Source organism: Ursus arctos, unplaced genomic scaffold (genome assembly GCF_023065955.2).
Source record: "Ursus arctos isolate Adak ecotype North America unplaced genomic scaffold, UrsArc2.0 scaffold_3, whole genome shotgun sequence".
NCBI lineage: Eukaryota > Metazoa > Chordata > Mammalia > Carnivora > Ursidae > Ursus > Ursus arctos.
Genome location: NW_026622985.1, coordinates 39095644 through 39110800, shown reverse-complemented (window position 1 = coordinate 39110800; position 15157 = coordinate 39095644). Strand labels below are relative to the sequence as shown.

The window sequence follows — 15157 nt, the reverse complement described above, 5'->3', positions numbered from 1 at the left end:
TTGGACTCCCTGCTGAGCAGGGAGTCTGCTTCTTCCCCTCCCCCTGCTCGTGTTCTCTCTCTCTCTCTCTTTTTCAAATAAACAAATAAATCTTTAAAAAACAAAAACAAAAACAGGAACTCTAGACCAGAGGAGTATGCAAACAACGTGGGGAGGGGTGGAGCCCTAATGGCAACATTTCTGTCGATATTTGAGGTGTTCTGGTCTTTTATATAATTCTATTTCATTCTCAATTTTTTTCTAATTTCTTCCTTACATACTTTGTTTTTCTTTTTTAAAAGATTTTATTTATTTATTTAAGAGAAAGAGAGCATGCGCAGGGGCAGAGGCAGAGGGAGAGAGAGAGGGAGAAGCAGACTCCCCACCAAGCAGGGAGCCTGATGGTGGGGCTCGATCCCAGGACCCTAGGATTATGACCTGAGCCAAAGGCAGACACTTAAGTGACTGAGCCACCCAGGCACCCCTTATATACTTTCTTCCTTACATACTTTTTAATTTGATCTTTACTATGTCCTTCCTGAAGAATGGCTTCTTCCTACCTGTATTTTAAACATTTATGTTTAAGAATGTAAGGTTTTAATATCAGAAATCATTAACAGAGCTTTCAAAAAAATTTTTTTTAATTTTCATTTGACTATGGTAAGACTATTTAACATGAGATCTGCCCTTTTAACAAAGTTTTAAGTGTACACTACAGTATTATTAACTATAGGTGCAGTGTCATATGGGAGATCTCTAGAATTTACTCATCGTGCATAATTGAGACCTTACACGCCTTCATTAAGAGTTTTCCATTTCCCTCTCACCCCATCCAGCCTCTGGTAACCGCTGTTCTGTTCTCTGATTCTATGAGTTTGAGCTTTAGGTACCCCTGGGACAGATTTTAAACGTGCTATTTTTCACCCCCTTATCTCTACTTCTCTGCCTTCACGTCAGTGTTGGCCATAGTGCTGGAGTGGAGAGAACTTTGGTGTCCAGCTTTATCGCTGACCCACTGGGTGGTTTGAGCCCCACACCCTACCTGGTTAGGCCTCACTTTCTCTACTTGGAAAAGGAGTATGTCCAACGTGCTGATAGCTAAACTCCTCAAGGTGTAATTTCTTGATGTCCTGCAAAAGCTACTTGATTTCCTCACTAACTTTTAAGGTTTCAGAGTACATTAACATTGGCTAACTTTTTTGGTGTAATAATCACACAAGAAAGTATCTTTGTTTATGAATGTTGTGTAATACAATGTTTAGATAAATTCATTCACACTAAAATAGCTCATCTCTATGAAAGTCAGGAATAAAATACCTCTTTAAATGTGTTTTTTAGCAGTTATCCCTGGGACTTACAGGATCGATATACTCAAGATAAGTCAGTAGTAAATAAGATGCAGCAGAAGTATTGGGAAACGAAGCAGGCCTTTATTAAAGCCACAGGGAAGAAGGAAGATGAGCATGTCGTTGCCTCCGATGCAGACCTGGATGCCAAGCTGGAGGTAAGCTGTTCTTGCTCTCAGTCCCAGCACAGCCCCTCGCCAGGGTCACAGTCCTAGACTGTACAAACCTGGACAAACGTAGGTGTGCTTTATATTTGAAAACATACTGCAAACAACTAGTTCATGAGGAAAAAATCTAAGGTGAGGTAAATTCAATCCCAGCATGTTTTTTAAAAAACCTACAAATTCTCATGTAACCACCAGCATGCTTTAGTTAATTTGTTTTTTAAGTGCTTTAATGCATTGCATGTGGTAAACTCTCAATAAATGTTTGTTGTTTGTTGAAAAAAATTAATGCAACTAAAGAGCCATTGCACAGGATATCAACACTAGGGGTCAGGCAAATGCTTTCATTTTTAAAAAAGAGAAAAGGACAACAGCACAAGATCCTGGAAAGTAGAGTCTAATACACTTGGTATTGAGCCCTGGAAAATTCTAGAATGAATGAACTAAGCAGATATTTAGTTAGACTAGTTAATAATACAGTAAGCTGAATTCCTATCTGGTTGATTCCCAAATACTAACATAACTGGTAAAAGGTGCACTAATCCCTGTCTTGCAGGACATTCTGCCAAGTTTAGATTAAAATTTAAAAAGCATACTTATCACTTCCATGAGAAATACTATGTTACATGACATAAGAATTCAAAATGATCTCTAAATTTAACATACCAGGTTAAGTTAGTGAACTTGAACATTTTACAGGACTAAAGTAAAAAGCCCAGGGTTTCAAAAAACTTCCTGAGAAGGGTGGCCAGGATGGTAGAAACCATGGTTATACTGGAACAGAGAGGTTTAAGGGGAGCCTAGCTGTTGATTGCATAGAAAGTTCTGTCATTTGGATGAGGGATAATTCATTCTATGCGTCTTCGGGGAAAACCAGACCCAGGGTCCCTATTCATAGTATGTATCTCTCATGGAATTATCTCACGTGTTTATGTGTTTGTCTGCCCTCCCTCCACTAAGAGATCCATATCAGCATTATTCACCACAGTATCCTCAGCCAGACACATAGTACCCGTTCAGTAAATAGTAACTGAATCAGTGTACATGTTAATGCAATTAATAATCGTTCTCAACCCTTTCCCCTGTTAGTGGAATTGTTCAAATTGAAGCTGGGCTTCATAGGGGTGTTCTAATGGAGATGGCTATAAGGGAGAAACGTGGAACCAGGAGGTATCTGTTCTGATTTTAGTGTTCTTCATGCAACTGCAATGATTACAAGTTGCATATGCTTTTTATGTCTCGTACCTTTATTTTTTTTCTTTTTAACAATGTAACAAATACAGGCATTATTCAGAAAGAATTGAACATATAATTATCATTATACACAATACAGTAATTTTATATTTATGCTTAGGCTCTTGCAGCATTTTTACTGAACTAACTGTACTTTAATCAAAACAGCCGCTGTCCTAGGCACATAACATCTAAGTACTTATCTGTGACTAATAATATTACATAAATGAGGTTTCTGTCACATGTTTAAACTTGTGTTGATGTTTATAGAGAGAATGGATTCCATCAATAAAACATACGTAAATGACATGCAGACCTTTTTGATATGTTCTTACCCTAAGTTATCCACAAAAGGCTAGCTTATGAAACAAGAGCTTTTGTTTCTCTAGCACAGGACAAGTTTCTGTGCCAAGTTATAATAATGGTCAAATTCTACTGTAATTTGTTGGGGGGTTAATATAGAAATGTTGCACTAAGTTTATGTGTCAAAATTGGTTGTTAATAAAATCATTTTCTCAAAAACATCCCTTAAGTACAAGAACAGATAAAACTAACCTGTGACAACAGGCAGGTCTTTTAGGAGGGGCCACAGCAGAGTCACTGGTCAGTGGTTTCTTAGTTTGGGTGTGGTTGCAAGAGTGTATGCAGTTTCCAGACCTGCAAAATGGAATGTTCCAGAGCTGTGCATTTTACTGCCTTTCATTTACACCTCAGTTTTTAAAAAATGAACAGTGACAACAGAACAGCTCCTGAACATACTTTTTGAACTCCCTTGCTCCTATATTCAGAAATTACTGTGTGTTGGTGGTTTAGGGTCCATAATCCTGATTATCAAGCATTTGTTAAGGAAGAAATTCAGACTGCTGATTTCCTGTTTTGTTTTATGGTAAAGGGTTTTGTGTTTTTTTTTTCTTTCTTTCTCTTTTCTAAACAGGTAGAGGGCACAGAGTAATGAAATGAGATTTAGCAAAATTTATATTCTTCATGACCAAGTTTTATTGTATTAAGCATTTCTGGGAATGGTTTTTAATGTTTTAAGTATGTATACATGCATCTATTTTTATTAGATAATTGGTCATATTTATTATGAAGCAGATCATCTGTTTTAAGTCAAGGAGTGAAGTGCTTCATAATACTAAAACACAACTATTACATCACCATGGCCAATAAGCTAAAAGAGAGAGAGGGAAAGCCTCATTAGGTGGCTCTTCAGAGGCAGAATGTTTGCCAGGCTTTCTAACTGATACCAGCTGTGGTCTTTGGCTGGTGGACAGAAGATGGAGAAAGTGTGAAGTATCTGTTTGAACTTCTCTTGAGCTTGTCTGGGTTTTTGAAGCAAAGACCAGGACCACTGTTAGTTAAAATCTAGTTGGATTCTTCTCAGTATAGCCCACATGCTTTTCCCTTACTTTCTTCTGTTACAGCCTTGGCATTACATTAGGTTTCTTGGTATGTCTTATGAAATCATTGGGAAAATAGGGAGTGATAAGGACTGCTAGCTAAACTCCATTTTACCAGATGTCTTCTAAATGGAACATTCAACTAACTGATTTTTGTTTGCTGTTTATAGAGTTTAAGTATACCATAAAATGCATTAGGTTCACAAAATAAGCAAATGTCGTATTTTAAATATGAATCTTAATTGAGGGATCCTACATTTTAAAAAAGGCAAAATGGTAAAAGAAAGAAATTAAATTATGAATGAATATTGGGTCTCCGGTTTACCATGTCTTCTAATTGGGCCCTTCATTTAGGATTTCTGTTTTTCAATAATCTGGAGGAAATCAGTGTTCTGCAGATCTTAATTTAGATCACAGAAATGATGAATTCCAATAAATGTAGATTAATAGGAGCATATTTAAAGACTTTGGTCACAGTTCCTGCATAGTACACCACATAACACAAAGCATACTTAGGCTTGTGATCTTGTTGTCAGTGGGCCAATCAAACACTGTGGTTATGTTCAGATAATAATTTTTATTTCACTGCTATCTTTTAATTTAGCATTTTGTTTGTTTTTTTATTATAGCTGTTTCACTCAATTCAGAGAACCTGTTTGGACTTGTCTAAAGCAATCGTACTCTATCAAAAGAGAATATGTTGTAAGTATACCCTAAGTATGAATATTGATCAGATAAATGGTAAGAAATAGGATATTTTGGCTTAATATATCATTTCATATGTTGAGGAAGTAAGAGAAGGAAATTACTATTTAGGAGTGTCTGTCTTTGCTCTTTAATTGGTGGGGAGGAGGGCCTCTAGTAATTTTATCAGAAATCCTTTACATAGATTGTTTATCTTTCAATGCCAGTAACCATAACAACTTTATATTGGACCTCTCGTGAGTAAGTACATGCCATTTATTTTCCTAATTATAAAAAAGTTTTCTCAGTTTTACGTGTGGGTTTTCTAAAATTTTGGATTGTTTTTATTTGATTGTCCTGACTTTAATATCCAGATTTGTTCCCCTTAAAATGGAGAGAGAAAGCACATACTGGTTATTTATTAACTGTATTTTGTTGACAGCTCGTCTTCATGAGCATTTTTTAAGTTGGAGATTAGGTTATTGGGGAACAAGATTCTGCCTGAAAGTTATTACCAACAGTTACCTCTGAAATGCTAAATATCAAGTTGTGTGTTAGTATGTTTTAAAATTTCCTTTTGTAGGTGATTTAATAGTATAATTTCTATATTTCTGAGACTCGAACGTAGGAAGTTTTTCTGTTTCTGACTGCTGCTAGACCTCTTTGCAATAATCACAAAGTAACAATTGGTAGTTTTCCTTCATTAGTCTTTGTTAGGACTGTTGTGGGGAAGTACAAAGTCCTAGGATTTAGAGGCAGAATTTCATAAATTTTCTGTTACTGATTACTAAGTGTTTGAGCTAAGACTTCTCCAGGGCTATAATTCCATACTCTTGAGTTCTGAGGAAATCAGGACACACGACACGTATCCCCCACCATTTCTCTGTCCCACATCCAGTCAGTCCTAAATAGCAGTCCATTTTGTCTCCTGAATAGCTTTCAGAGTCTCCTTTCTCTCTCCATGTCTACTATCACTACTTTAGTTCATGCCACTACCATCACTCTGCTACTTGATTTCTGTATCAGCTTCCTAAATGATCTCCCTGCGGCACCACGCCCCCCCTCCCCAGCCCACTGTCTACTCCACAAAGAGCTCCCAATGATCTAAGCTAGAACAATTTGAACAACAAAATAAATAACAATAGTATTGGATTATAACCCATAGAGTAAAGTAGATATCCATTAAGTCAGTGTGGAAATAGACAAACAGGGGAGAAAAACTTCTTGTAATTCTGGTTGATAAATATAGAAAGAATGAGGGAACCATAAAATCTCCATTAGGCAAATACCACATTAGGTTCACTGGAACATGGCACAATCAGTGAGCAAAAGTTTGAGGAGAAACTGGGTATTTGCATAGCGTCATATATTTCCCTTCAAGATTTTTAATAATTACAAAAGGAAGAAATCATAGTTTTACTGTGGACTAACTCAGTAGACATCACCTGAATCAAGTGATTGACGTCACTAGTGAGAATGTGTGTCGGTATCATGTGGTCCTGGTATTCTACACTAAGAAGGCCACTTCACATCTGTGGTTTCCTTCCCCAAAATCTGCAACCGCAGTCTAATTATGAGAAATAAGACAAACCCAAATTGAGGGACATTCTGCGCAATACCTAACCAGTACTCTTAAAGGGCACAAAGGTCACAAAAGACAAGATAGGCGGCGAAACTCACAGATCGATGGAGACTAAGGAATCTTGACAACTTAACCTCAGATCCTGGATTCGATCTTAGAAGACAAGGGACATTAGTGAGGAAACTGATAAAATTCAAATAAGGTTATAGTTTAGTTAATAGTACTATACCGATGTTAATACCCTAGTTTTGATAATTGTACCATGGTATGTAAGATGCTAATGTTAGGGGAAGCTGAAGAAGGGTATACAGGAACTCTGTATTCTATTTACAGTTTTTCTATAAGCTTAAAATTATTGCAAAAAAAAAAAAAAAAGCTTTAAAAATGTACATTGGATCATGTTGCTTCTCTGCTGTAAAGCTTCCAGTAGAACGTAAGGTGAGATCCAGACTTCCATACCATAGTCTATAAATTCCTACATGATCTGGCCCAGCTTGCATCTCCAGCCACTTTTGCCCTTACCCACCATGTCACCTGAGGCCTTTTGCACTCACTGTTTCCTCTGTCTGAAATGTTGCCAGCCTCATCATCTCAAGAGTGGCCCCTTCTTGCCATTCAGAGCCCAGCCTAATGGTCACCTGCTCAGAGAGGCTTTTCCTGACCACCCAGCCCAATGCAGCTTCTCTCACTCCCCTTCTCTTATTGCTTCTATCTGGCATTTTTCTTTTTGTGTTTGTGATTATGGATTTTTTTTATTTTCTGTCTTCTGTTACACAAACAAAAGCCCCATAAAAGAGGGGACCTTGCGTGTCTTGTCCATCTCTATATTCCCAGTGGCAAGACCAGTGCCTAGTACATATTAGATCATCCATAAATCTGTGCTGAGTGAATTAATGCTGCCAAGCTAATTGGTTTTATAGTTCTTTAGTTCCCTTTTTAGGATACATCTGAAAATCTAATCAGCAATTAAAAATGCACAGGATCTTTTTTGTGTGTGTTTCTGAATTCTTCAGTTAGACCTTTTAAGTGGAAACTGGCAAGTCATCTGATACCTGTGTTGCACCTGAATTTTAAACTTTTATAAATTAATTTCAGTATTTGAATTTTAAAGTTAAAATTAAGGAATGAACATCCCTTCTTGGAAAATGACACTCATCACTTAGTAACCCAAGCTAGAGTCTGATGAGGCCAAAACGTTTTCTGCCTCCCTCTGAGCAACACTGCCAATTAATCAGGGTCCAGCTCTTAAAAGGGAACCTCTTTCCCACCCCAAATTTAATCGTCAAGTGCATAAAATAACAAAAAATAATTTTTCAAATTCTTCAACCTACTTAGAGTTATTTAGGAAAGAGTACATTTCACCAACTGTATAATCATTTAGGTAACCATGAATTGGTTTCTTCCTAGCCTTAGGCTAAATGTGTTCATTTGTATGTGACTTGAGACTTCAAGGTAAAAAAGGTGACAGTAGACTCATGCTATTATGAACAAAAATGTGAAATTGCTCTCTATAGGGACATATTCATTGTGGAATTGAGTAAGTCCTATATTAGTAAGTAGAAAGAAGTTACAGAAGGTATTAAAAAACAACAAAACTTCTTATGATTATAGGTGTTTTTTTTTAATCTACATAGAATCATGGCATAAATATCAAATAAGCATTTAAAGCAAAATAAAGTAGGATAGGAGGTGGTAGGGAAAAAGTAAATTGTATGAGGATAATAAGACAAAAATTTTAGTTAATTTAATTTTACAAGCACTTAACAGTTCCCTGAATAAGACTTTATGCTCAGCATGGGGAATCCATAGTTGGATGAGGTCCCTGTCCTGAGAAAGTTAGAGTCTCATTGGATAGATAGACACATGCCCAACCACAAACACTCTAATATCAGATGCCAAGAAGGAGCTGCTGTCACAGAGAAACAGGGATTAACTACTTCATGGCCTTTGAACTTGATTCTTGAGGGACAGAGAGAAAGGAGGGTAGTCATTTATTTCTCAGGAAGAATGGATTCCAAAAGGCTCCTCCTCTGGAATGTTTAGTGTGAACTACAGTCACAAATTATTCCTCTATTCCTCCTCCCCCAATAACTAACAAGCCCAATAACTAACAAGTATAACCTTCACCTTTGGATTTGTGGTTCCTGGCTAATGCTTTCATTGGAGAGTTTATGGCAGGAATGGGATGCATTCTGGAGGAATTCTGGATTGTTTATGAAATGGGACAAGAATCCTAGTAGCATTTAAAAACCATTTTTAGAGACACATGATGTGTAAATGCATAAATACAGAGATGTGAAATAAGAATAGAGTTCAGATTAAGTCTATAGGAATGCTGTATTTAGAAAAGAAAACATTTAGGAAACTCAGTGTCACTCTTTGCTCAGCTGTTGGTAAATGTGGATTGGGGACCAGTGGCTGTGTAACAGTCCACTGTTCCATTGTTTGGAGACCCACTATTTTATAAATCAGCCCCACGTGTAGAGAAACAGAGTGTTTTGTTATTATAAATATTGATGCTATGATTATCTTTCCATATGCAGCTTTGTGCCCATTTCACTAATTCCTTGGAATGTACTCCTAACAGTAGAAGTGCACTTCAAATGATACATAGAATTCTGTAACAGTTTATGTTTACTGCCAAATGAATCTGCAGAAAGCATATACCAGTCACTAGCTCACAGCAGTGCCATCTCAAGTTGTCTTTAAAAATAAGGCCAAGATTGGGCATGACCAATTCACCGTTCCAGCTCTACATTTAAAAAACCCATGAACATGGGGTACGTGGTAGGCTCAGTCAGTTAAGCGTCCAACACTTGATCTCAGCTCAGGTCTTGATCTCAGGGTCATGAGTTCAAGCCCCATGTTGGGCTCCATGCTGGATGTGATGCCTACTTAAAATAAACCCACGAAGACATCAACCTGATTATCCCCCACCCTCAATCCCCACTCCCACTTCCAACCAAAAACCCATGTCATGAGTGAGGTATTGGAATTGCTTTTATTATCAAGTAGAGTGTAACTCAGAAAGCAGAGATCAAAAAGTCAGTGAGAGAGAATAAGCAGAGGAAACTGGCTCTATATTATAGGTAGCCACAAAAGATTCCCACAGTCATACTCGACTAACCCAATTTTTTTATTTCAGCTTGAAGCAGCACATTATCGGCTCTCTTTTCAGTGCAGAGGTCATTTTCTGGTTCTGATTACAGGGCACCAAACGCACTGACAGATGTACTCAAGTGAATTTGATCTCTCCTTTTGTAAATGGAGGGACAGCATGAAAGTTAAGTGGCGGGAGGGGGGAGCTTACCTTGTAGCTTGCCATGTGGATTTAATTTCATCCCGACTTCGCCTCTAAAAGAGTGAGGACCTTGTGGTGTGTCTCTCTGCTCTGTAATAAAAATGCTCATTGTTCATGGCTCCTTTTGGTCTTTCCTTCATCAGTCTTGTCTCAAGAAGAAAACGAACTGGGAAAATTTCTCCGATCCCAAGGCTTCCAAGATAAAACCAGAGCAGGAAAGATGATGCAAGCAACAGGAAAGGCTCTCTGCTTTTCTTCCCAGCAAAGGTGTGTGGCCTTCACTGGGGCTCCATATGGGGGGTCGGCAGAGAATCTGGGATCCACCCAGCCATGGAGGGGACTCTCTTGTTCTCTAGAAGGCTCTTGCTCGAGACTGAGGACCTACTCTGTTCTCAGTTATTAGTGTGTTCTTAACTCTCTGATTAAGATAACATGTATGATTTTTTTTTCCTCCCAATAATTTTTAATTTTTTTTTTTTCATATTTCTCCTGGTCTCTAGGGAGCATGTTATATGCCAATCACTGTGAGTGCTGCTCAGGCTTATGTTTGACCTTCAGCATTGCTCATAGCAGTCAGTCTGGTCCCCTTCCAGCAGCTGATTAAAGCAGGAGCCTAATGAGACCAGGTGGAAGGGTTCCTTCTCTGCTCTCTGTGGGCCAATTAACTTTGGAGAGGTGGTGTTCACGATGCCCTGAACCATTCTGCTCAGACCCTGGACCAGCAACATCAGCAGCATCCCCTAGAAGCTTGTTAGAAATGCAGAGTCTAGGCCCCATCCCACAACTGCTGAATCCAAATCTGCATCTTAATGAGATCCCCAGTTGATTTCGATGCACATTTAAGTCTGAGAAGCTCTGGTAGAGAGGAAATTGTAGCAGATGAGTGACATTTTTTTTTTAACACTCTCATGACTCATTTTTATGGTTGGTGTAGAATAAGCAAGAGCCCCTGCATATAGTTGCATTTTGTGCCTGAGAAAAGTGACACTCCTTCTCTATTCCTCCTCCCCCAATAACTAACAAGCCCGAAAATGTCACTCACTAATATTAGGCAAGATTATACCTAAATAAGGCATTGCAGGTAGTTTCCAAAAATTTTCAGCTATGAAAATTTCACTTATTCAAATATTCAACATTTTCTTCTAATTTCTCTTCTTTCCCTTCCCTGTGGGCCAAGAACAGGCGAGCAGCCTGTTACACAGGTGTTCCTGTGAAATCCTGAGAAAGGTGGAGTAGAGAAAGACCAACTGTGTCAGTTTCCCATGGTCCCACTCCTGGGTGTGTTGGTTCTGCCTGATAACATTTGGACCCTAACTTTGTGGGCAGTGCCAACTTTCATAGTTGAACAAAACCATGTCCAATAGTTCTGTATCCATTTCCCAAGAAAAGTGTTATTTATAATTTTCAATTGTACCTTTTAATCTTTTTTATAATTGTTTTTCTTTGTGAAAGTAATACTCATTGAAGAAAAGAAAACACAGACAAATCAGAAAAAAATGAAAAAACAATTAGAATTTTACTAATAGAGATGACCCACTTTTAACCCCTTCCTGGATATTTTCTATGCGTATATACTTCCCCCACCCTTACAAGATAATTGGTTCTCAGTCTTTCCGAGAGTAAATTCTCATATGCTAAACATATAATTATCACTAATTTCAGTGGGAAAAATTCTTATACATACCAGTATGCCAAAACTTATATCTGTTTATGGGAAACAAAGCCAAATCCCTGGACACAATCACTACAAGAGTTACCATTACTGATCACATAATTATTTTATAATATGACTCTCCAGTTACACCCTTTCAGAGTTGTGTACCAAGTTATCTCCCAGAGCACACATAGGGTACCTTAAGTTTATATAAGCTAACCTTTGGTTACAAATAAAAACAGTAAGAGAAATCAACAAAAACAATGCAAATGATACTTAAAAGTATCACCACTATAAACTAGTAAAGTGCACTATATCCATAATTTTTTTTTTTTTAAGATTTTATTTATTTATTTGACAGAGATAGAGACAGCCAGCGAGAGAGGGAACACAAGCAGGGGGAGTGGAAGAGGAAGAAGCAGGCTCATAGCGGAGGAGCCTGACGTGGGGCTCGATCCCATAACGCCGGGATCACGCCCTGAGCCGAAGGCAGAGGCTTAACCGCTGTGCCACCTAGGCGCCCCACTATATCCATAATTTAATGCAGCTTGGACAACTTTAAAATTTGGGAGGTGACCTCCTGTAAGATGGCTCTGGTTTCATAGCACTCAGGTGCAGACCAAGCACGTGATATCCCAACCAGTCCTCCTAAGCATAAAGTAGAGGATGACATAAAACTCTCACGAAGCTGAATTTTCAGATCTCGAATGGATGTAATTTGGGATATGCCAGAATATATTTTTAATCTAAACAGCATCATGCCATGCAGTTTTTGTATGGTAGTGCTTACTGATCATTTAGCAAATTGGTTTTTTGATCACATAACCATAATACCTTTTGCTGTCCACGTGCACATTTTTAAAAACATCCATACCATAGTATCCCAGGGCATGCCATGATACATTGAACCTGAGCCCTTCTGTCTATTACTTAGGTCACTTCCACATTTTCCTGCTAAAGGATAAATGTCTTTGGAGTAGATCTGTAGATACTTTATTAATTATTCCCTTTGGGGAGATCTTCATCCATGAAGATGTGCACCAGTCTTTCACTGAAGCTTGATGTTTCTGGCTGTTGAGTTTTTCCCTGGTCTAGATGCAGCCCCTGGTAGCACCAGTGAGCAGGTTTTCACCTTTCTAATCTTATATGAAGCAGTTACAGAAAAAAAAATGAGGTGATTTTATATGCTTTTTTCTTTTCTTCAAGATCTTAACATCTATCATCATGTCATTACCTCTTCAAAGGTTCTGTCTAACTTTATAACAGTCAAAGAAACTGAGACTATTTTATTCACCAGACTCTTTTTCAGCCAGTTTAGGGAAATTGGTAAGATCTGAGGGAAGAAAAAGAGGACTCCAGAAATGAACAGGATCCTTAGGGGGGACAGCTGAGGGCTCTTTCTCTCTTTAAATAGAAGTCCCCAGTTTTATAAACCTTCACACCAGCATTTGTTTTTCTGACTTATTTGATAGTCATTGCTACAACTGTGCATTCAGTTTGACGAAAGGTGAGTATTAAAGTTAGTCCAATGGTGATAAAGCACAAGCTTACTTTAAGGCACCAAAATATGTCCGAAAACCACCTGCACCACTTAGGTAGGATGATATGAGCAAACTATTTTTAGAGAAATGCTGACTATTTAAAAGCAGTGCTTTACAGAAAAGAAGAAAACGGGAGAAACTAGTAAAAGGTTTTTTTTTTTTTTTCTTAAACTGTTTATTGCCCCCATCTGTAATCTGACAGTGCTGTTGGAACTGCCAAGCACTGACTTCAGCTCACTAACATTACCGTTCTCTTCAGCTTCATAAGTTTGCCTTTAAATTGAAATGTAATTACTCATCTTATTTTTATTTTTTGAGCCTATGCCCTGCAACCTCATGGAGACAACTGTATTTTAAGACTGTAAGTCATCTGACATTACTCATGTTGGGTAGGGGAAATAAATATTTCATCCAAAGTTTGATATGCCTCAAACATTTTTTTTGCTAAATAAATAATGGTATGTTACAGCTAACATTATAATTATTTTATATCCACCTCTTTGTATAATATACATTCGTTTATGGTGTAGGATCCTCAAGTTTTGTTTCTCTATAAGGATCAATCATGTAACCTATCTGAATGTGCCTAACATGTAGATCCACAGGGCTTCTCTCCCTTCCTAGACCATTTAAAATTGCTTCTGTTTGGGTCACCTGGGTGGCTCAGTCAGTTAAGTGCCAGACTCTTGATTTTGGCTCAGGTCATAGTCTCAGGGTCATGAGATTGAGCCTCACGTTGGGCTCCACACTCAGCAGAGTCTTCTTGAGATTCTTGCTCTTCCTCTCCCCTCTGCCCGTCCCCCTGCTCACATTCTCTCTCTCTCTCCCCGTCTCTAAAATAGATAGATAGATAGATAGATAGATAGATAGATAGATAGATAGATAGATAGATGATAGATAGATAAAATCTTTTTTTTTTAAGATAAAATCTTTTTAAAAAAATGCTTCTACTCGTGCTCCATTCTCTGTGACTGTTGGAGCCAGCAGAAGATTGTCCTGGCATTTGGAGAGAAATCCAAAATGACCTAGCAGGGGAGACCCTAATCATGCACAAGTCCATCCCTCCTCAAAGGGCCAGGCTTCAGAGGAGCAGAGACAGGAATGCCAAGAATAGAAGTGGGAAATGGTTATGCCTTGACCTTTCTCCGTTAACACAGGATTGGTTCCAGCTTCAGACCAATACTCTTTGCTCGGGCATGAGACTATTGGAAGTACTTCCCAGTGGTCCAGTTAAATAACAGTAATCTAAGGGATCAGTACACGGGTAATCCGGTTGACTCATCAGTTCATCCATTTCAATCAAATATTTCTGCGGCATTGTCTATATTCCAGGCACTCTTCTAGGCTCATGAATTTAAGATTGGTAAACTGTCAAGGATGCAAATTGCTGGCATGCTTGGTTTCAAGATTATGGCTTTATCCTCTGGTCTAGGTTGTCCTTGAGAAATCCTTTGTGTCGCTTTCACCAAGAAGTGGAGACTTTTCGGCACCGGGCCATCTCAGACACTTGGCTGACGGTGAATCGCATGGAGCAGTGCCGGACTGAATACAGAGGGGCATTATTATGGATGAAGGATGTGTCACAGGAGCTTGATCCAGACCTCTACAAGCAAATGGAGAAGTTCAGGAAGGTAGGAGATTTTATGAAGGTTACCAAGAGGGGTACCTGCTGGAAGGTAATGAGGTGTGATTTGAATCACTCTAGTGAAGAAGACATAACTCAAAAGCACCAAGGATGCAATTAATCATTGCCAGTGTCTTTTTATATGACAGAATACCAATTAATGTGATATATAATTCTCTAAGGGTAAGATCGAAGAGACAGCTGGAAATTGCTGGGATTTAGTAACTAATTGAAGTCGGATTTTCATATAATGTACACTTTTTGTAAGGTTGTCACTTTAAAATGCTTTTTCATGCATAACTAAAAATCAAGATTAGATCAAATGAAACTGGAAAGTGAAGACAGGCTATTGGAGAAATCTTTTTAAATTGCTAATGAATTTTAAAATTAATAGAATAATACTCCTTTGTTTTGTGAAGTGGTTGAGAAGTGGTGGGTTTGGTTGTGGGATTAACTAATGTTCCATCTGCAATAGACCTCTTCAGAAATTAATCTGAAGAAAATAGTTAGCTGAGAAGGTGGGTATGCTCTTAAATTTCCCTGAAATAACGTGAGCAGCAGAGGAACAATGTTCTCTTGGTTTTTTAATTATCTTGTGTCAATTTAGCTGTTTGGATGTTTGGCCATACAAGGATATATCCCACCACTA

At 38.2% G+C, this 15157-nt stretch overlaps 1 protein-coding gene across 20 annotated transcripts in view; it reads left to right on the top strand.

The window, feature by feature from the left end:
- The window catches only part of ICA1 (islet cell autoantigen 1), a 138626-nt gene that overhangs the window by 21325 nt on the left and 102144 nt on the right, over positions 1-15157 (top strand). For 14 of the 20 annotated variants that reach the window (XM_057304179.1, XM_057304181.1, XM_026506438.4 and 11 more), the window contains 4 exons: positions 1318-1483; positions 4752-4824; positions 9833-9956; positions 14317-14515. In XM_057304179.1, coding sequence (XP_057160162.1) covers positions 1318-1483; positions 4752-4824; positions 9833-9956; positions 14317-14515 — 562 coding nt within the window. The remainder of the gene's footprint in view (positions 1-1317; positions 1484-4751; positions 4825-9832; positions 9957-14316; positions 14516-15157) is intronic. The other 6 variants (XM_057304180.1, XM_057304186.1, XM_057304187.1 and 3 more) reach the window with 1 other exon arrangement.